This window comes from Lethenteron reissneri, chromosome 3 (genome assembly GCF_015708825.2).
Source record: "Lethenteron reissneri isolate LAM-NWPU_2019-01 chromosome 3, ASM1570882v1, whole genome shotgun sequence".
Lineage (NCBI taxonomy): Eukaryota > Metazoa > Chordata > Hyperoartia > Petromyzontiformes > Petromyzontidae > Lethenteron > Lethenteron reissneri.
This window is the reverse complement of record NC_083781.1, coordinates 3,475,302-3,498,914: the sequence shown is the minus strand read 5'-3', so window position 1 is coordinate 3,498,914 and position 23,613 is coordinate 3,475,302. Positions and strand designations below refer to the sequence as shown.

Sequence of the window (23,613 nt, the reverse complement as noted above, 5' to 3'; positions counted from 1 at the left end):
ATGTGTGAGATTGTAATTCTGCAGATGCAAGCACAGGCCAACTCGTGTCCTGCATATAGTTTCTGGGCCTCCTCACTTCACCAAACCCGCATTGACCGGCATGGTGAAGTATGGTTAAACAACTCCCACGAACGACATGGTGTGGGGGAGGCCTCTATCAAAACGCCGGATCGACAAAGGGCTGATACATGTCACGACATTGTTCGTTAAGACCGTTCTCTAGTCAGCACAAGCCGTCTATGTAGAGTTGTAGACAATAGAGGGCACGACACACGTGTACACGATGTGTGTGTGCGCGTATATTCAGCGTGTGTCATCACGTAATACTTATTAAGGTCGCGATTATGCTCAAAACGAACCAAATGTATAACATCACGAATAACTTTGGAGGTGTCCAGAGCCTGAACAATATTTGAAGTAGACACTGACTCTTGCCACGAGTTCTTATGAACTATAACTAAACTATAAACTATTTCTATTTTACCAGGTCAGGCCCACAGAGCTTCATAGCTCTTATCAGAAGCGACCTGGCCACAAATGACAGCTCAACTTAGTGGCTTATCATGTGGACATTTATAGCAGCCAAGTACTCTTCTAAACTCGCGTTTCTAAATGTGGAGGGGAAAGGCGAAGGACCAGGAGAAGAATCTATGCGACCACGGGGGAAATAAAAATGTACAAATACAGAGCAGGCGTCAGGGTCGTGATGGAACCTGCACGCTGCTGTAGGCCTGGCGAGGTAGTTAACATCTCGCCACCGCGGCGCCCCTGATTAAAAGCTTAGCCGTGTCCTAGCAAGGTTATTGACGCACATCACTCGACTCACGGCACCACAAGTGACGTATTAAACAAATAAAACAACAATAAAGTAGAGAGGCGCTACTTACATTGAACAATGTTGTTGTTAACTTTAAAAGGAGCGCGCTTGTCGGGGTTGGAGTCCAGGGTTCGCGTTCTCCTCTGCGATTGGTCAGCGCAGGGTGACACGCCACGCCCCCTTTGGTTATTGCACGCCCCTACGTAGGCGCGAGACTCCTCCCACTTCCTGGATAAGCCACGCCCCTCGCGGCTATGCCCCGCCCACTGTCAGTCAAGCCACGCCCCGCGGATCGGGCCAAGCTCACCCCACGGTTAAAGCCCCACATCCACAATCGGAATCTTTATTCACAGACAGTCCTCGACTTACGAACGCCCAAATTACAAAGTCGCACTTCGGAACCAACTGGCATGAAATATTAATTATTTTATATCGCCTGACAACGCGAACTCGCGCTGTGAGTGCGTGAGTGTGAGTGAGACAGTGAGAGAGTGAGAGGTCGACTCAGCCTCAGATGGGTACCTGGTGCGGTGTGGAGTGAACATCGCCACTGGGGGAGACAAAGGCGGCCGTGGAGGCGAATCCTCCACGTGCTCACCGACACACTCACCACGCATCTCACCAACCTCACTCACCAACCCAATCACACCTTACCAACCGCACTGACTCTCAGCATCTCCACGCCATATTCTTTACGTCGATAGAAAATAAAATAAAATTTAAAATACAAATCATGAATTGAAAATAATGAAAGCTTTTATTATTTTTAATTTATTATTTTAAAAGAAAAATTGTATTTCATTACTTTTATTTTATTTAAATTTTCTAACTACGTGACTTTCCTGAAAGAACCAAAAATATCAATGTGGGTTTTTAGTTTTTATTATTTTAAATATCATATTTTTATTTAGTATTTTTATTTTATTTGATAATTTTTATTTTCTATCGACGTTACTTTACAGAAAGAACCACCCTAACCTTAACCCAGTCCATGATAGCCAGATGGCTTGCAAAGAACCTCTGTCTTGGAGGTTCTTTGCAAGCCATCTGGCTACCATGAGAGGTTCGTTCATGAGGCTATCCACATTTGCAAACACAGAGACAATTTCAACCGAGAAGATCGATTCTGGCTTAGCAATCATTGGAAGGATTTAATCAACCATTTCGGGTCTTAATTGATTGTGTAGGGGTGATACGCGCTGGCAGTAGGGATCGTGGGGCAGCGCGTGGTGATTGGCTGTATAGTGGTGACGCGCGCTGACAGTGATGGATCGTGTGGCAGCGCGTGCTGATTGGTTGTGTGTGCTGACACGAGCTGGGAAAAGGGATCGTGTGGCAGCGCGTGGTGATTGGTCAACTAGGGTGGTGCTCACATCGACGTCCGCATAGGCTCCGTCTCCCCGGGAGCGGAGGACTATAAAAGGCGATGCGCGCGGGCGCTCGGGGAGTTGGTGACCAGTGAAGACGGAAGACGGAGGAGGAAGAGATAGGGCCCTGAGACCCCTAGTCCCGCTGTCCTTGTAAGGGCCGGGACCCTGTGTGGCTCAGAGGCGGGACCTTGGGACCCGGGGCCGGACGTCCGTGTGAGGGCCAGGCTGCGGGACCCAGTGGTCGTGACCCATACCCAAGCTGGGGTGGGTCTGTAGGTTCCCCTGGAAGCTACGGGGCTGGAGAGCCCGTGTGTGTGTGGCTGGGTGGAACGTGTAGCGTGAGCTGTAGTTGTCCACACGTGTTATTGTGCCCAAGGAAAGAGTTAATAATGTGTGCTTCCCGTCAAGTGGTCTCCCGCCGTAATTCACAATATTACAATTGTGTTCACGCTTACGGTGACTTTCAGACCGCATTCCATTTTCTGCTCCCCCCTCCTCTTTTCCGAACATAGATGGAATCGTCCATCTGGCAAACTGCCAAATCGCTGTCCTTGGTGCTGACATTAGGTAAAACTGCCACTTTTTTCAAATTTTCTTTGTGGATTTCACACCTGTTGATGATTGCTTGTGTTGCAGTCAAAACGTCGTGAGAATTTTTATTGTTTTATATGAATATTATTTTATTATTTCCCTTCTACGTGACTTTACCGAATGAACAAAGAAAATGAATCCCTGCATCCACGAAAGCTTTAAATTAAGAACATTGTTAAATGTCAGTAGCGCCTCTCTACTTTATTATTGTTTTATTTGTTTAATACATCGCTTGTGGTTGCGTGAGTCGAGTGATATGCGTCAATAACCTTGCTAGACACAGCTAAGCTTTTAATAAGGGGCGCCGCGGTGGCGAGATGTTAACTACCTCGCCAGGCCTACAGCAGCGTGCAGGTTCCATCACGACCCTGACGCCTGCTCTGTATTTGTATATTTTTATTTCCCCCGTGGTCGCATAGATTCTTCTCCTGGTCCTTCGGCTTTCCCCTCCACATTTAGAAACGTGAGTTTAGAGCACTTGGCTGCTATAAATGTCCACATAAGCCACTTCGTTTAGTTTTCACTTGTGTCCAGGTCGCTTCTGAAATAGAGCTACATGGTTCCGTGGCCCTTACCTGGTACAATACAAATCGTGGCAAGGGTCAGTGTCTACTTGAAATGTTCAGGCTCTGGAGACGTCGAGAGTTGTTCGTGATGTTTGAGCATAATCGCGACCTGATATAATTGTGCACGTGATACACACTGAACGTACGCACACAAACATCGTGTACACGTGTGCCGCATCGTCTTTCTACGTAGACTTCTTGTGTTGGCTAGAGAACGGTCTTACCATACAATGTCGTGACATATCAGCCCCTTGTCGATGCAGCGTTTGATAGAGGCCTCCCCCACACCATGTCAGTCGTGGGAGTTGTTTAATCATACTTCACCACGCTGGTGAATGCGGGTTGGTGAATGGAAGAGGCCCAGAAACTACATGCAGATACAGATACAAGTTGGCCTGTGGTCGCATCTGCGACATTACATTCTCATTTGCAAATGAATGACACATCTTTCAGAATAGTTTAATATAAAAATGCATTTATACTTAATAATTCTATACAGTACAACGGTAAAAAGAAAACAACTCGGTTTGAATTATTTATCGAGTGTGGGTATAATCTATGCAGAGTTGTGCTATTTCCCCATGTGCAAGGTGGGGGGGGGGGTCTCTCTGGGTTCTACTCACACCGAGCCAAATGCTCAATAATGCAATTGCCACATATCTCAATGCAATGGGAAACTTCCTTCAAAAATCAGGCTTGACACTCAATGAAGCCTTCCTGGGTAAATAGTTAACTCCAGATTTGAAGTTTTCGTGACTGCTAGGATTCATATTCTTAGGTTTTTTCGGTAAAGTCACGTAGGTAAAAAATTAAAATTAATAAAAGTAAAATAAAATAAAAATCACGACGTTTCGGAGGCAACACAAGCTTCCGTCTTCAGGTGGAACCGCCACAGCCCGACAGCTGTATCAAGTAAATGAGAGATTACAGGAGATACCACTACATATATATAATGGTTGAGGGGGGGGGGGGAGGACCAGGAATGGCCCACTTTTTATTATTATGGTAAGGTGCGGTTTGAGACTATGAATAGACTGCATAACAAAAGACTGAGCCTTTATTGTGGAGAGGTTCGGTTTGTGACTATGCCTAGCCTACATAACAAAAGTGTGAAAAAAGAAAGCTAAACCTGGTAGAAAGCTAAACCTGGTAAAACAAAACTAGCTGTCTATCAGTAACCTGTAATAGTTTTCTGTCAAATAAAATGGTCCAAATAAGTGTAGTTAAATCTTTTTTGCATGTTTAATCATATCTTTCCAATGATTACTCAGTTTGTAACCATCATCACGGTTGAAATTATGTCTGTGTTTGTATACTTGTATGGCTTCGTGTACAAACCTTTGATGGTAGCCAGGAGGTTTGCAGAGCACCTTGGTCTCTCCATAATAAAGGCTCAGTCTTTTGTTATGCAGTCTATTCATAGTCTCAAGCCACACCTTTAATCATTGGAAAGATGTGCTTAACCATGCAAAAAAGATTTAACTACACTTATTTGGACCATCTTATTTGACAGAAAACTATTGCAGGTTACTGATGGACAGCCAGTTTTGTTTTACCAGGTTTAGCTTTCTACCAGGTTTAGCTTTCTTTTTTCACACTTTTGTTATGTAGGCTAGGCGTAGTCACAAACCGAACCTCTCCATAATAAAGGCTCAGTCTTTTGTTATGCAGTCTATTCATAGTCTCAAACCGCACCTTACCATAATAATAAAAAGTGGGCCATTCCTGCCCCTCCCCAACCATTATATATACGGACTGGTATCTCCTGTAATCTCTCATTTACTTGATACAGCTGTCGGACTGTGACGGTTCCACTTGAAGACGGAAGCTTGTGTTGCCTCCGAAACGTCGTGATTTTTATTTTATTTTACTTTTATTAATTGAATTTTTTTTACCTACGTGACTTTACCGAAAAAACCTAAGAATATAAATAGTTAACATTGTAATAATTAGCATGAGCAATAATGAAGTTCACTTACGAGTGCCACGAATAGTACTATACTGGACTTTGAATTAAGACAATTTTACATAGTTTTTTAGGAAAAAAGTGTCCATTCTCAACACTTTTTGATGGGCCCTCATGCAGAAATTATATTGCAATCTTATATGAGGATTGGGAGTCAAGTGTGTCACGAATAGGGACTGAAAGTATGGTGCCATAATTAGCTTGCTGTTGTGTATATACAGGAAGGATCTCTGGTGGGTAGCATTGGGAAAATGGAGATAGTTAAGTCGTTGCTGTTCATATACAAAATCTTATTTGGGTGTTGATGTTAAGCTTTCGTGACTGCAAAAATCCATACGCTTTGGTTCTTTCGGTAAAGCCACGTAGGGAAAATAAATAATATGTCACGACGTTTTAATCGCAACACAAGCGGTCGTCCTCAGTCAGAAAAAAATAATCCGCTGCATCTCCGACCAGCGTCACTTAGCCAGTGAACTTGAGCACATATGTAATGGGCTCCGGAGACACTTGTAGAGGTAACTTCTTTATTACGATACAACACTCCAACAGTCCTGATACTCTGTTACAGCCTATGGACACAGCCTATTCCGAGCGTGCCTGACTGGCTACGCTCTCGGATCCTCCGGCTACAATTACCCTAGGGGAGGCTACCTGACCCGACCCAGCCAAGGTGCGGGTCTAGACTCTGGCTTCCTCGGAACTCGCCCTTACAAGGACTTAGAGCCGGGAGTCTCAGAGTCCCACCACTGGCCCTCACAGCGTCCCGGCCCTTACAAGAACAAGCGGGACGAGGGGGTCCAGGGTCCTAAGCTGGCTGGCTGGTGGGTCTTGGGTCTTGAGCTGTGACTGGCTCCGACCGGCCAGGGAGCTGCCCTTTTATGCCTCGTCCCCAACTAGGGGTGGGGTTGTGTGCGCCCCCAGATATCCCACAGAACACACACAGCTCCCCCGTTGGTGGCGCCAAGGGGCTTAACTGTCTGGGGTTCCAGAGCCCCCAGCAGTCCCTCCCCTCTTATGGCACTACACAGGTAGAGTGCAAAAGCAAAGTGGATGTACTGATTGTAGCTTCATTGCGGGACTCATCCAGCAGTGGAGTGACACGGGCTTCAGGTATCCACGCGTAGACGGGCAATAAACACTGGGGTCACCGAGCGATAAATGTTTGCCGGTGCACATTGGGAAGGGCTCACACGTCAAAGGCCCCAGGCAGCCCCCAGCCACTGGCGTGCAACACAGCGAAGGGAATCTCCTACCAATGAGAACCACGCACAACCCAGGGTGCAGTCCTACAACTTGGACTCGCAAACATAGCAACACGTTTCTTAAATTGATCAAGTTTATTGTTGCAAGAGTTTGGGGAAATAGGAAGACCGGGTGGGGATTCCAGAGTGGAGCAGTGTAAACTGATAAAGCTGAAAAGAGTGAGGTGACCTGCATGGTGGTGAGCGTGTGGGTGAGTAAATGGGTGAGTGTTTGAGTAAACGAGTGGAGGAGTGTGTGATAGGGTGATTGAGTCAGTGACCGGATGATATATATTGTACTTACAAACCTCGCCGCAAGGCGTCAGGATTTAAAAGGTCACGGGTTCAAATCCAACCGCCGTTATAATATGTTTTTAAAAAATAACTTCATAAACTATTATTTTCTTTACTTTGTCATTTGTAGCAGTATTTCTGGGCATCGTTACGTACAATACAAAATTCTATAACTATTTATACAGATGTGTAATTGTATATAAAAAAATCATTTTAATACTTCAACGGATCAATGATTACTGGGAGCAACGTTAGTTTTAGCGTCACTCGCGCTGCCAAAACTTTATTGTGCAGTAGACACACAAATACGTTACAGTACAGTATCACATGCTATGTCATGCATGTCTCCACATATGACATGTAAGTTAATTAATTAAAAATAAAATATCAGTAATTCTGCACTGTGATAAGCCACCAGAGGGCTCACATTAAGCACGGAGTGCAATACTCTACCGTAGCCACAAGGCGGCGGCAGTAGATAGGTCGCGCGTTCAAATGCAAACTCCCCTGTCCATTCACGCGACTTTTTACTTAATTTCGGGCGTCAAGTCTCAGTTACATTCGTAACGACACAGACTTGCACTCTTGCTTTAACGTTTTTTTTTATTAGTCATTGCAACAAAAATCACATTGTACAAAAAACTCAACACACAAGAGAATATATTGGGAGACGTTTCTGGCATTGCCCATTATTCATAGCGGTTAGATTTTTGCGTGGAGTTGTTATAGAATACGGTTTTAGGATCCAATCACGGCCGTGTAACTATGTAACTAGCCTCTTGCCCGTCCAAGGACGGGTGTATTTCAGTAAATTTGAAACTTGCAAGCGAAAAGCAGACCGCGACGTGATATATTCATTACATAAATTCGTGTTAAATTCATACTCTTTGGTTTCTTTCGGTAAAGTCACGTAGTTAGAAATAAAATAAATCACGACGTTTCGATCGCAACACAAGCGATCGAAACGTCGTGATTTGTTTTATATGATTTGTGACTTTATTTTATTTCGTGACTTTACCGAAGGAACCAAAGAGTATGGATTCCTGCAGTCACGAGAGCTCTCCTGTCCCCGCGATGTTACAATCGACCTAGCAGGTGTACGCGAGCTAATTTCATTGCTCTATCTCCTCAGTGGACGTCTCAGGGGCTCTGCACCTCCTTTGGCAGCGACTCCCTCGCCAGTCTCGACCACGGGCACCTCGGGGGGAGGCAGACATTTGTGACGATGTGTGACGATGGGGGGTCTCAGACTGATGACCAATGAGTGCACCATACACTAAATGTAAAATGTTTTTTTCATCATCAACAATTGCCCTACATTTTTTAAATAAAACTGCGAGATTTGAAATCGGACATGGGTTTGATGACATGAAATAATAGCCTTAATGATACTGTACACATGATGCATGTATTAAAGCATTTTGTAAATAAAAATTACTTTGAATGACAATGACATAAAAATATAAAGAAGTTATGTACTCACTAGTGTAACTAACCGGACGCTCTCCTACCTCCGCACATCGTATAACCTTATTTTTTACATCCATACTGATGCCTTTCCTTTGTTTAGCCACATTACCAGAACTATCACTTGCAGGCCTTTTTCCCCAGACATTGTGGGTCAAAATTGCAATCAGGATGAAGCAACAAAACTGTTACCAAAGGTCAAATAACCAAACACACGTTCCACGGGAAGCGTTCAAGGCTGGCGGGCAGAGGCGGGAGCGCTGGTTGGCTCAGCACCACTGAGCGTGCGCTTCTCTTTCACTGATTGAGCGAGCGGCTCGGAGAAGGCAGGGAGTGTTGCATGCCGCGTGTTCTCGCGCAGGAATTTTGAATCGTTCAGGAATTTTCCTCCAGGACAGAGCCTCGTAAGGAAATGGTGTTATAAGAGGCAGCCTGTCCATACGATAAAAAATGTTTTTTTTATCATAATGGTACTATGTAAATGTTTTCATCCTAATCATACTGCTGTTGGTGTCGTGAAATACGTGTGTTAATTTTCCTGTCATTTTACTCTAAACTTGAGATAAAACTATGTGAGCCCCTGTGCACGTGCCACTTTTCTGTGACCATGCCAGTGAGATGGCCAACTGTTGCCAGCAACGCATCAAACATGAGCAACTATGGTAACTCTATGCAATAGCGTAGAGCAGCAGGGTTCTGTGTAGCCGAGGCAAATGGAGATTGGTAAAAAGGTGTTGACTACCTGGGATTGGTCTAAGAGTACACAGTGTTGGGTGGTCACATGATCTCTGATTGTAAATTTCTATCCCAGTTGCTCACTAAGGACGAGCAACTATTGGACGTGTCGTTCCTTGTAAAATCGAAAATGGTGTGGCAACAACTTCAAAATTATCTGCGTATACCAGGGTGTGCGGCTGCCATTTGAGCCAACTGGAATATAATTGGGAATAAAATAAAGCACTCCAATGACTTAGACCTAACCACTCTGTGGCCGCTTCTCTCTCTCTCTCCAGATGGAAACGTCCTCACGCTCAAGTTGTACCCGAGGCAAAGCGACCTCCAGCTATGGCGCCATCTTTTCGCAGAAGCTGTCGCTGAGGCTGCTGCTGCTGCTGCTGCCACCGCTGCTGCTGCTGCTGAATGTGGCCGTGGCACAGCGCGAGAGCGCAGGCCGCGCGTCCGTCCTCTCGATGTTGCGGTGCAAGCAGGTGGACGTCGCCAAGAACCTCTCCTCCGGATACGGGTGCTTCTGCCACACGAGATTCCGCCACGCAGAGCCCCAGGACGAATTGGACTTGTGCTGCATGGTGAGGCTTGGCTGGGGGTAATTCGTAGAGTGAGTGAGAGAGGCACCGATGCTGCGTTGGGGCGATGGATAAAGGCCTCCCCAAACCGCATTTGCGATTGTCTCTCACAAAAACACTCACGATATAGATTTATGTATTATATGATTTTTCATAGAATTAGGACCCATATCTAAAAAATCCTTACCCGATAAACATCTGGTAGATCACCAGCATTGGTTTAAGCCAGCGTGACTTGTGGTGATACATTGTACGTTTAGACCGGTCCAGAGTTTGCTTGTGTTCAACCCTATGCTGGTTAAATTACGCACTCACAGAATGCCGTGTAGATAATGGGATGTGTTGAAACATTTTTATATTCATGTGGAGGGAGCGATATGTCAAGGAGGCATATTATCTTCTTATTTATTTCATCCATAAGTGGATTGACAAAGAGCTGTGAGAAAGAAACGAAGTTTCCTTGTTTCAGTTCATTTAGTTATACCAGGTTCTCACCAATTTCATACTAAAACATCTGCCTGTCTGCCCACATGTTCCTTGGTCCATTCGTTCATCCCCGTGGCTAAAGATGGCCCACTGCTGTGCCCGCGCCGCAATCCTCGACTACTGCCAGTCGGAGAGTGGCCTGCAAACGCTCGAGGCCAAACTCAAGGAGCAGCCCTCCTGCAAGACACATCGGCCTGCGGCATCACGCAAGGCCGACGAGCGTTCGGAGGCCACGCTGACCCGAGATGCCGTGGTAGAGGTGCTGGAGGCCGTGACAGAGGAGTTGAAGGAGATGACTGTGAAGGAAAAGCAAAGAGTGGAGCGGGAGGCCAACACGACGTGTGAGCGGGTGCTGTACGAGTGTGAGCGGGCGTTGTACATGTGCGCCAGCGATGCACCTGTGCGGCCTGATTTGGTCGGGCTCCCCCAGGTGAGTGCAGGTTGCTTCGAGATATTAACTACCTCGTGGGGTGCCACGGTGGCGAGATATTAACTACCTCGCCTGGTATTCAGGAGGTCGTGGGTTTGATCCCGACCCTGACGCCTGTATATTTGGAGTTTTCATGTTCTATCCTTGGTTGTGTGGATTTTTCTTCGGGTCCTCCGGTTTTTCCCTCCTGATTTACATATTTGGCTGCTATAAATTTCCACATAAGCCACTTCATTGAGCTGTCATTTGTGGCCAAGTCGCTTCTAAAAATGAGCTATATAGCTCAGTGGGCCTTACCTGGGAAAATAAACATTGTTATGTTTATAGTTTAATAGTATTTTTTTTATTCACACACTGAGTATGGATTGCAAATTAAATGGGGTTTTTGGATTGGCACGTGATCTTTAAAAATACTTAAAACGAATTCTAGCTCCACATCGGGTGTTTACATGAACAGGCACAATTTAATCAAAAATATTTTATTGTCTATATTCAACACAGGCCTAAAGCCCCATAATGCAAAGCAGCCAGCAACAAAACATGAATGATAAATACAACACATAGTATCGCCCCAATGCTCATTCGAGCAAGAAATCACCGACCGACTTTTTGGAATAGAGCAAGTCTATAAGAACTTGGGAAAATAAACAATGGGAGTTCCAAAATCAGAAACTAAGGGCACAGCAGATAAGATGAGATGTATAGACTTTATTGAACAACTTTGTAGAAACTCGGTGAAAGAGATGATAGAAAATAACTCCTCAGTCGAACAGGTGAGAACAGGAGAATGTTAAATCTCCTGCAGTGTAGTTGTTGGACACAGTAGGGATACCAGGAAATTGTCATCTTGATAGGAAGGGCATCAATGTGTGAATTTCCTGGGCACAATGATTGGTCGTGCCCATTAAAGAGTGATAAAGAAGTAAGACAGCAACTGCAGTGAATCAATGTGTGCAGGAGGACCATTTAACTGAACTGCTCTGTTAAATTGTACAAGCAGAATTTACAGTATTCTGACCAATTCAAAACAGTGCTTATCATAGGATCTGCACATGTCGCATGTACATCACGAGATGTCCCACACAAGTTTGAGGTTCACTTCATCATTTATTTTCAAGTTATAGTAAGCGGTGTATCATTGTGGCACTTTAGTGACGTCGCGAGACCTTTTTACAATTCAAGTTGAGGGAGCTGGATTAATTCTGGTATGGTAGGACTATAACGGATGGAGATGACATGCAGAGACCTTCATCCTGCAGTGGCTATACAATGATTGATGATGATTAATCGTATTTTATAGCCCTTAGACACAAATGAATGCATGAAAAATGAGTGTAAGCTTCTATCTTAATGAATTATAACATACCTAATGTTTGCCAACCCTGACACTCTCCCTTGTCGATACTCCCGCCGGCCTCTAGGATGAGGTCTGCAGGGCCAATATCGACCGGCCAGTGTGCTCGCTGGAGCCAGCACCGACCAACCAATCTACAGCCATACCTACCACCAGACCTGTTACTGGACTCACAAAACAAATTCCCAGTTCTACAGCCAGACCTACAACCAGTTCTATTACTAGACTCACAACAACACCTACCACCAGTACTACAGCCAGACCTACCAGCCGATCTTTTTCCTGGCTTACAACCAGCTATTCGACCAGTTCTATAGCCAGATCTTCGAACAGATCTTCTGACAAATCGACAGACAGGTTCACTGAACATTTACTCAATCTGATTACTGGAAGCGAAGAGACCTCCAGAGAAATGGTGACAGGAAATGTACACTCAGCACAAAACCATGTTTGGCAACCATCCCATCTCAGAAGCGGTGATGCACACTCACACATACAACACCTGGACCCCATTCTCAGGGTTGATAGTGATCTTACACCGAGACAATACCTGCAGCACATTCTGAGGGTTGACAAAGTACACCCACTCAGACATCATCCATGGCCCAATCTCGCTCTTGGCAGCACACATGCACACCGACAACATAGCCTCACCTGTGACCGAGCACACCCACAGACACGACAGAGTGACAATACACCCCAAGAGAGACAGCACAGTCTCAGAAACAGCGTATTGCACTTTCTGAAGCAACACCGTAGATACGCTGATTCGAACCTATACAAACAACACCGACCCATTCATGGCATTGCACATAAACGCATACAACTCTTTGACAGTACATACCCACACAGACAACACCGTGTCAAGAGTGACTATACAGACCCAGAGATACAGCACATTCCCACAGGCAACATAATGCGCTTTCTGGGCCAACGTCCTTTTAGAATTGACGATTCACAACCATACGGACGACACCCTCCCAGAGGTGGCACTACACACCCACGTAGACACAGTGTCGAGGGTGACAATACACAGCCAGAGAGACAGCACATTCTCAAAGAAAGCATAATGCGCTTTCTTAACCAACGCCCCTTTAGAATTGACGATTCAGAGCGATACGGACAACACCCTCCCAGAGGTGCAGCTACAAAACCACGTGGACAATACAGTTTTGCTGATAGCATCATCAATGGACCCACATTTGCTGACGAGAAGAATGTGGGAGATATCATCAATGAACCAACGTTCACTGACGAGTACAATGCAAGAGACACCTTTAATCGACCCACATTCGCTGACGAGAACAATGCGGAAGACATCAATGGACCCGACAGTACACACAAACACAGACAACTCCTTGACAGTACATACTCACACAGACAACACCGTGTCAAGAGTGACTATACACACCCAGAGAGACAGCACATTCTCACAGGCAAAACAATGCGCTTTCTGGGCCAACATCCTTTTAGAATTGACAATTCACAACCATACGGACGACATCATCCCAGAGGTCCCAATAGACACCCACACGGACATTACAGTTTAGGTGATGGCACCATCAAAGGACCCATGTTCACTGAAGAGTACAATGCAAGAGACACCACCAATGGACCCACGTTCAATGACGAGAATGATGCGGGAGACACCATCAATAGACCCACATTTGCTGACGAGAATGATGCGGAAGACATCATCAATGGACCCGACAGTACACTCAAACACAAACAACTCCTTGAGAGTACATACTCACACAGACAGCACCGTGTCAAGAGTGACAATATAGAACCAGAGCGACAACACATTCTCACAGGCAACATGATGCACTTTCTGGGCCAGCACCCTTTTAGAATTGACGATTCACAACTCTACAGACGACATCCTCCCAGAGGTGACAATACACACCCACTCAGACAATATAGTTATGGTGATGGCACCATCAATGGACCCACGTTCACTGACAAGAAGGCGGGAGACACCATGGATGAACTCACATTTGCTGACGAGAACAATTTAGAAGAAAGCATGGATGGACCCAGATTTACTTATGAGAACAATGCGGAATATACCATGCATAGACCCACATTCACTGACAAGAATACGGGAGACACTGTCAATGGACCTAAATTCGCCGAAGAGAACAATGCGGGAGACAGCATGGATGAACCCACATTAACTTATGAGAACAATGTGAGAGACATCATGCATAGGCCCACATTCGTTGATGAGAACAATTCGGGAGATACCATCAATGGATCCACATTCGCTGAAGAGAACAATGCGGGCGACAGCATGGATGGACCCACATTCACTAACGAGAACAATGCGGAAGACATCATCAATGGACCCGACAGTACACGCAAACACAAACAACTCCTTGACAGTACATACTCACACAGACAACACCGTGTCAAGAGTAACAATACAGATCCAGAGCGACAACACATTCTCACAGGCAACATGATGCACTTTCTGGGCCAGCGCCCTTTTAGAATTGACGACTCACAACTATACAGACCACACCCTCCCAGAGGTGACAATACACACCCACTCGGACAATACAGTTTTGGTGATGGCACGCCCACATTCACTGACAAGAATGCGGGACACACCATGGATGAACCCACATTTGCTGACGGGAACAATTTAGAAGACAGCATGGATGGACCCAGATTGACTTATGAGGACAATGCTGGAGATACCATGAATGGACCCACATTCACTGACAAGAATACGGGAAACACTGTCAATGGACCTAAATTCGCTGAAGAGACCTATGCGGGAGACAGCATGGATGGATCCACGTTCACTGACAAGAACAATACGGGAGACACCATCAATGGATCCACATTAACTACTCAGAACAATGCGGGAGACACCATGGATGGTCCCACGTTTACTGACGAGTACAATACGGGAGACACTGTCATTGAACCCACATTCACTGACGAAAACAATGCGGGAGACACCATGGATGAAACCACATTTGATGACGAGAACAATGCGGGAGACACCATGGATGAAGCCACATTTGATGACGAGAACAATGCAGGAGACAGGATGGATGGACCCACGTTCACGGATCAGAACAATGCGGGAGACACCATGGATCGATCCACATTTGCTGAAGAGAACAATGCAGGAGACACCATCAATCGACCCACGTTCACGGATGAGAACAATGCGGAAGACACCATGGATCTATCCACATTTGCTGAAGAAAACAATGCGGGCAACAACATGGAAGGACCCACGTTCACTTATGAGAACAATGCAAGACACACCGTGAATGGACCCGCATTCGCTGATGACAATCCGGGAGACACCATGGATGAACCCACATTTGATGACGAAAACAATGCTGGAGACATCATAAATAGATCCACGTTTACTGAAAAGAAAAATGCAGGAGAAACCATTCACGAACCCACATTTGCTGACGAGAACAATTTAGAAGACAGGATGCATGAACCCAGATTGACTTATGAGAACAATGCGGAAGATACCATGAATGGACCCACATTCACTGACAAGAATACGGGAAACACTGTCAATGGATCCACATTCACTAACAAGAACAATGCGGGAGACACCATTAATGGTCCCACGTTTACTGACGAGTACAATGCAGGAGACACCATCAATGAACCCACGTTCACTGACAAGAACAATACGGGAGACACTGTCATTGAACCCACATTCACTGGCGAAAACAATGCGGGATACACCATGGATGGACCCACATTAACTGATGAGACCAATGCGGGAGACACCATGGACGGACCCACATTTACTGATGAGACCAATGCAGGAGACACCATCAATGGACCCACATTCACTTACGAGAACACTGCAGGAGACACCATGGACGGACCCACATTCACTGACGAGAACAATGTGGTAGAATCCATCGATGGACCCACGTTCACTGATGAGACCAATTCGAAAGACACCATGGGTCAATCCAAATTCGCTGAAGAGAACAATGTGGGAGACAGCATGGATGGACCCACGTTCATTGACGAGAGCAATGCGAGACACACCTTTAATGGACCCACATTTACTGATTATAACAATGCGGGAGACACCATCAGTTGACCCACGTGTACTGACCAGAAAATGAGGGACACACTCTTGACTGACAAGAGCAATGTAAGCTACACTCTGGATGAAGCCAGCCTCGCCCAGGGCCTCATCAAGTGATGATTAACAGTAATGCATCACTTCCACCGCTGTCACCACCATCACCAAGAGCATCACTGTGTCGGAACTGAGCTTGCAATGCGAGTATCTTTCAGTTACAGTCCTGTATGCAGTCATGTAAAAACAAAAAATGTAAAATAAAATAATAATAATAAATCACGTCTATTTTTATTATATATATACTTTACATCCACTTACTTGGTCTCATTCACTTACCATTGTTCACTCAATCCCAGCTAATGCTAGCCTCCCCCTTTTCTCCACTTATTCTCTACACATTTTTTCATTTATTTTTCTTCACCTCTTTACCATCATCCAGCCGTCCTCATCTATCTTCAGGCTGCAATGTCCACAATGGAGAGGGGCTATGAGATAGGGTTCAAGAGGCACATTGATTTTTAGCAGGCCAAGATTTTGTTGCAGAGCTTCACGGTTCGACTCCAGCGGCTGCCCTGGTTACTACTGAAGCGCCATCTGTTTTCACAGTGGACGTTAAAGTTCCCGTGACATATTTTGCAATAGTAGACCATTGTGTGTGCCAGAGTCATGGTCCAAATTTTGCCAAATAAAAAAAAATACCCGCAAATGACTCAATTGGTATTTATCAAAACGAGCATCGCCCCCGAGAAACCCTGGCAGGAGCCTCCTGCAAAGAGTCATGAGATGGGGGAGGCTTTCCTGGGCAACCAAGCACACTCATACAGATAAAGAGCTTGGAAACTCCTTTAGAAGAGAAGATAAATAATTCGTGAGTTTAAAGAAAATGGTATTTTATGCATGAGTATCTATATTAATATGGGAATCAAGGACAAACCTTTTTCATTGGCTGTGTAGGGTAGTGGTGGGTTTAACGACACACTTATGTTTATGCAATCTAACCCAAAAAATACCTTTATTAAGGAGCTAGATGCTAACTTAGCCGTTCAATAGTAAGTTGCTGTTATTTGACTAGAGGTGTTTGAGATATGGCGAGTGATTGCAACACAAAAGGAGGATATTAAAGGAATTATCACCACCACCATGAGGATGACTCGGGATGTACGCTCATGTTGAGGCACGCGGTGTGGGCAGAGCGGTGGGAATGAGTTGGCTTCGCATTCTTCAGCAAGTGGCTTCGCGCTCTTAAGTGGGAGGCACCGTAGACATCGCGGTGGTACAAGGACGGCGATGACCTCACGCATCGCGAACGTGGGGGGGATCAGTGAGGCTGTCGGTATTTATGGGACATTTTTTTCCGTATCAAAACGATGAAAAATAAGAAGAGATTTTATCTTTCCTGGCAATAAAACAGGAGGTGTTAAGATGTTCAAACACCAAAATAGATACGTTTTGCAAGGCATCAAGTCTGCATTAACCACAGATATTTGTGGCAAAACATGCAAATAAACATGCTCTGATAATAATTGCATTGTCCTTAAAACTAATTGGCCTACACCAGAGACAGCCTTCTTCATGGGGTATGGCCTGGTCTCACCACCAGTGTGAGACCTGAGAATGCCAAAGGGTGAACAGTTCCAAGGCAATGGAAGTATCAGAACACTTCTAGCTCGGGTCCAGCAGTTATATCGATGGGACCTTTTTTCCAGTGTCAACTATGATGCAGAATAAGAATAGGTTTTCGGTGTTCACAGCTCAACTAATTTACTATTATGCACCAGTATCCTATTATTATTTAAATGTTCTTCACGGTTCTGCGCATGCTGTATATCACAGTGAGCTATCTTGAAACTGAAACGTGCATTATCCTTTAATGAGCTCCCACTGAAGCATTGACTGTGACATAACCCAATGCTGCTGTCAATGCATGTGGTCATACAACTTAAAATACGTGTACACTGTTTTGAAGACCATATATAGCAGGATGTGATTGCAGAATGTATGACCTGGGCAGATTATTCACACTGTGTAGCCTGAACATTTCTGATGGCAGATACGAGTATGACGGATTACAATGTAATGTGTTGAATACAATATTGTGTAAATGACACAGCCACCAGTGGTACAATCTCGATCCACGTCGCCTCCTCCCTTGTGACGAGGACAATCAATGAAACGTTCTTTTTTTTTAAATCTGGCACTTTTACCAATAAAAATCGCTTCGAGGAGCTGCACAGAAATAAATCATGAAATAAGACATCGTTTACACACCTTCGATTAGCACGGTTGGCTACGTACGGTGCGAAAGAAGCTCAACATACACACGTACGAGACAACCATCAAATAAATATTGAACGTACATTAAATACTGCTCGTTAGAAATGCATATAATATGGTTAATAAGTGTACAATCCTATACAACTAAAAAAACAGGAATGGCAACATCTGAAAACCACTGTGCAATGAGATGACAAACACACATGATCAAATATCGTCGGGTGGAGTAAAGGGCTAATGTGGGGCACAAGGCCTCTTTGTCCTGCTGCTCGCGTGTGGTCCGTCTGTTGAGCAGCAGACACGAGCAGCAGCAGCAGCAGGGCCTGTGCAGGAGGGCGCCAGTCCACACCTCCACCTCATCGTGGCTCAAGACGCTACTTCGGTTCGCACCACGATTGAAAGAGGTCTCTCACCCCCCCCCCCCCCCCCACATTCTACCCTCAACATTCAGTCATTGGTCGTGTGCAAAACCACTTTAAAAACGAATTGTAAAAGAGAGATGGTAAATCCTGAAGATGCAAAAGCTGTCAACATGCATACGCATATAAATGTTTAAAAAATATATTTTAAAAGTAATGTTTTAAAAACTGCAGGACCCTCTGCGCATTCACAGATCCGAGGCGAATCATTCCCCAGCGTTGGGGGCTGTTGGAACCCTCTGCCACACCACGCATCCTGCCTCTCCGTTCGAGTGGCACACTCGGTAGACCTGCACCCTGTGACCCCCCCCCACCCAGCCCCACGTGTGATGCATGAAACAAGGGATTTAGAAAATCAAGAGCATGAATTGCCTCCTTCTGTCAAGCTGGGGTGCAATTCAATAATAAAACAGGCTTGTGATTGTATTTGCAGAAGTCTTCAGCAAATATATTTAAGACCACCGCTCTTAGCATGAATAAAGAATGTGGTTAACATTTTTAGTATTCTCTACCCCTGGGCTTCAATGGCTCGTGTTTTGAAAAGTGCTTGAACATGGCGTGGTATTCTACTGGGGATGTTAACCATCGGATTGGCTCGTGATTGGAAACTGCACGATCCATTTCATGCGAGTTACCCGGTTTGGGTTCTGAAGCTGCCAAAGTGGAGACTCTGAGAACTACATATACACCACTTAAAGGTACACTGTGTTATATGAGGCACACACACACACGCCGTACATAATACCCTGAAGGTTAACCACAGTTAACAGATACAATTTTTCTGCAGAGTAATTACATTTCACATTTCAGTCTTTGCTACTTAACATGCTGCACTTAAAATGTATATAATTAACTATACTATAACAAAAAAATATTTTACTAGGTAAGGCCCACTGAGCTATATAGCTCTATTTCAGAAGTGACCTGGTCATAATGATAGCTCAACAAAGTGGCTTATCACGTAGACATTTATCGCAGCCAAATACTCGAAACGCGTGTTCATAATTATAAATGTGGAAGGAAAAACCGGACCACGAGGAGAGAGACACGCAAACTCCAACTATACAGCAGGCGTCAGGGTCGGGATTGAACCCACGACCGCCTGCATACCAGGCGAGGTAGTTAACATCTCGCCACCGTGGCGAGATGTATAGGTATCGTTGCATGTCGCTGAATGTTGTGAAGACAGCGCCATAGGAGACAGACCACCGAAACCTGGAGTCGAGCCAAACAGTCGGCACGCCAAGTCACTGGGGTCTGCCCTCAAGGGCGACGAGTGACTGCCATTTGGGCACAGTAGCCACTTCAACAACAACAACCAGTTCGGATTACACCCCGACCATAAGCCCATGATTTTCACAATTATTCTAGTGGCAACGCACCGCATTCCATTGATGTACCGTGCATGATGCAAATAACCTTTGAAAAGTAGCAAAGCAGTGTGTGTGTGTGCGATACAGTTTTCACCGAGAACATGAAACTTCACAAAGTCGTATCACTGAAGCAACCGTGACGGCCGTGTGTGTAGGCTCGCTTGTTGTTGCCATTACAGCCGATGTAAGATGCTTTTGGTGAAAAAAGTTGTAAGTGGAGGGAGTGTGTAAGGATGGCTATAAAACTAACATCATCCAAGCCCTTGCTGGACGCGGTTATTTTTGGTAGTGATTCTCCGGCGCCTTTGCACTGCGTTTGTACCAACTACAGAAGTATGAAGATTGCACTTCGTAGTTTCACGCCGTAGGTTTGTTGCCATAGCTGCGAATGCCCCCCTTCTACGCCCAACTGCGACTAAATGACATTGAGGCTGTACCAGGTATAATGCAGCAGTGGCTATGTGTGGACTGTGACACCTGAATTCGATTCCCAGCACCCACGGCTTACACCAGTGGCGAGCCATGTCTGACCCGATCCCTTCATTTGAAGTATCCCACACGGACCCCCGCGGTGAAGTATGGTCAAACAATTCCCCACGACTGATACAGCTGTTGGGAGGATCTTGCAAGGGAGCCACACTGCTCTGCTGTGCTTTTTCATGCAAGATTGAGCAATATATATTTGTTTCAATAATCTGTCAATCGAACATGAAGAAAATTAACAATCTTATTTTGACAATACCTTTTAACTCGTCTTGCGCACTTACACTCCGTGTCTGTTCTGTATTAATGTATTAAGGTTAATGTTATCGTATGTGCTGTCAGATGTTGTTGTACCTGTTTTGAAAGTTGTGGTATTCATCGCAGGATGATACCCCGTAAACTTAATTTTTGTATTTTTAACTGCTAGTTACTATCTGATGCTATTTATTTGAAGATAATTTTTTACATACTCTACATTTGTAGTCACAATGGGTATGACAACAACAATCTAAGAACCACAATCGCCTCAACACTGCAGGTCATCAAGAGAATAAGGAGCAAGTGCTGTTAGCGAGCAGCACCTATGAAGGCGGCACGGCACACGAAGGGCGTGTGGGTGGCCAGCACCACGCCCGGCCACCTTTGTCTCCCGAGTGGCGATGTTTACTGCACACCGCACCAGGTTACTCATTTGAGGCTGAGTCGACCTAGGGGGTGCCCAGGACCGGATCAGATCATCGTCACCGGTGCTGGCCGTGAGCGGGAATCGAAGCCGGGTCGCCAGTTTCGTAGCGCAACGCGCTAACCTCAGCACCACCGCTCCCTTTGAGAGTACAATTCACACACACCTTATTGATAACACGGCAGTCAGGTTATTGACTCGAGCATGTGATCAGTGGAGTAGTAAGAGTTGTTGTTGCTATTTTAATTGGAACTCCAGAAGCCAGTGGCTGACAGCAAAGGAGACACTCGCTGCTCCGGTGTCTGCTCTGTCACAACAGCCACGTGAGTTTGAGGCCAGCGATGTCTCAACTTCTATTTATTAACACGTTAAGGAATCGCACACACACACAAATATCCGTGTGATTCAACGCGCGTTTAGAGTAGATTACAAAATAAAAATTCTGATGCTGTCAATAAATGTACAAAAACTGTGTTGCTTCAGTCAGTGCGCCGCGTTCGGGCATGAAGTCAGCCTCGTTTGGCTCGTAAGGAATGTGACCCAAATGGCTGTAAGGATAAACGGGGATAATGGTTATGTGTCCTCATCATTGCGGATTAGGATTAGGTGGGGACTGCAGGAGCAGCAATAGCAGCGTGAGACAGTACGACATCGCTTCGGGATGTGTGCGCGCGGTGCGTTACGCAGCTTCGCTTCCCATTCAAAGTATAAACCGCCCGCGTGATGTTGCAATTACACTCGGGATTTGAACAACAAGTTATGTTCACTTGAGTGCCGATGCAATTGTTAATGCGGGACTTGTAGAGAGATGACTGCACGCATCGAATCACTGTTTGGGGTTTTTTGCCGGTGACAATGCGGGCTGATTGTGTTGCTCCTAAGCGACCAAACATGTTTCCCCCTCCCCAGTTCCAGACGGGTGGCGTGCCACTTCCCCACACCGTGACCTTGACATTGAAGAGGGCATTGTCCAAACGTGACGCGGGGCTGTGTAGCACTAATGGTTGTCCTCAATCACCATGTTGTAATCCATCTCACCCACCCAGGCCCCTCGTGGCTAAATGAAAGTAATATAAAAAAAACGCTAATATATAAGATTATTGTTTTTGGTTAAACTAATGAAAGTAGTGGTATTTGATTTTCTAAATTTTTTTCCTTTCTTATTTCCGATATTAGGAAGCTATTGCAGCTATGCACCATTGGAAACTCATTTGCCAGTGTAAAAATGTGATAATTGTTTTTTTACCCTTTTATCTGGCAACAAAACTGACACCTTTTTTTTACAAGGAGTCATGTTTGCATAGACCACAATACATGCAGTCGTAATGCAAACAAAAACAGCTATGCACTTTGAAATTTGGAATAAAAATGTAAACATTTTAGAACTGCTTTTTGTGTTAAGTTTGTTGTCCTTTCACCCCGCATATCCGATTAGCACGGTTGGCTACGTACGGTGCGAAAGAAGCTCAACATAGGTACATAATAACAACACATGTATGAAAGATTCGCATAAACAATAACCGTTAAATAATAAAAACAATGTCATGAACGCAATGGTGTAGCATAATTAAAATAGTATAACTAATGGTGTTAGTGTAACTGACAGCATGTCTGGTGTAAGTGCTACGAATTATGATGCTGATGGAGACTCGTGACGAGGCTTAGATTGCCTGAACTGCAGGGCAAAGGAACTTTGGAGCAGTATAATCTGTGTTCGCACTGGAAAAGTCCAACAAATGTGGAATATAATTGTGAACGCAAGCAAATTTGATATCACTATAATGTATGTGTATGTATGTGGGGAGCGGAATGTCTCCACATATGAAATGTAAGTTAATGAATTTAAAATAAAATATCACAGTAATGCTGCACTGTGATAAGCCACCAAAGGGCTCGCCATGAGCACGGACTGCAATACTCTACCGTAGCCACAAGGCGGCGGCATTCGCCAAGTCACGCGTTCAAATCCAACCTGAATAATACTTATTTATTTATGACTTATAAACAATCATTTTTACTTAGTAATTTGTTGCGGTGTTCATCGGGATTATGACATTAAACAAAATATTCTGAAAGTATATACACCAGATGTGTTATTGTTTAATTAGCGATTAATACATCGAAGATGTACGGCCGGAGAACATGTAGCAGTTATATGGCGAAGAGGTGCCGTTGGTTATCAACTGGCGCAGTGGCGCACTGGGCTTAGCCCCTCGACTTTTTATTAAGGGGGTCTAACGTCGGTTCCGGGAACCACCAAATTCGTAGGAGGGTTTCCATTCAAAATCAATCCACTAGCATGAGGTGAGAAGGTGTCGCGCCGCCTGTAGCTTCATTCAGTACCGCGATGGCCTTAGGCCCCTTTTTTATTTAATTAGTATTCTTGGTTCTTTTGGTAAAGTCACGTAGAAA

The 23,613-nt window shown here is 45.0% G+C and overlaps 1 protein-coding gene across 1 annotated transcript in view; it reads left to right on the top strand.

Moving 5' to 3' along the window:
* LOC133345183 (uncharacterized) overlaps positions 1 to 19,232 on the top strand; it is a 42,582-nt gene extending 23,350 nt beyond the window's left edge. The window contains exons 2-5 of the mRNA XM_061555729.1: positions 9,326 to 9,619; positions 10,185 to 10,532; positions 18,540 to 18,648; positions 18,858 to 19,232. Coding sequence (XP_061411713.1) covers positions 9,326 to 9,619; positions 10,185 to 10,532; positions 18,540 to 18,648; positions 18,858 to 19,000 — 894 coding nt within the window. The 3' untranslated portion in view covers positions 19,001 to 19,232. The remainder of the gene's footprint in view (positions 1 to 9,325; positions 9,620 to 10,184; positions 10,533 to 18,539; positions 18,649 to 18,857) is intronic.
* Positions 19,233 to 23,613: the final 4,381 nt, after the last annotated feature.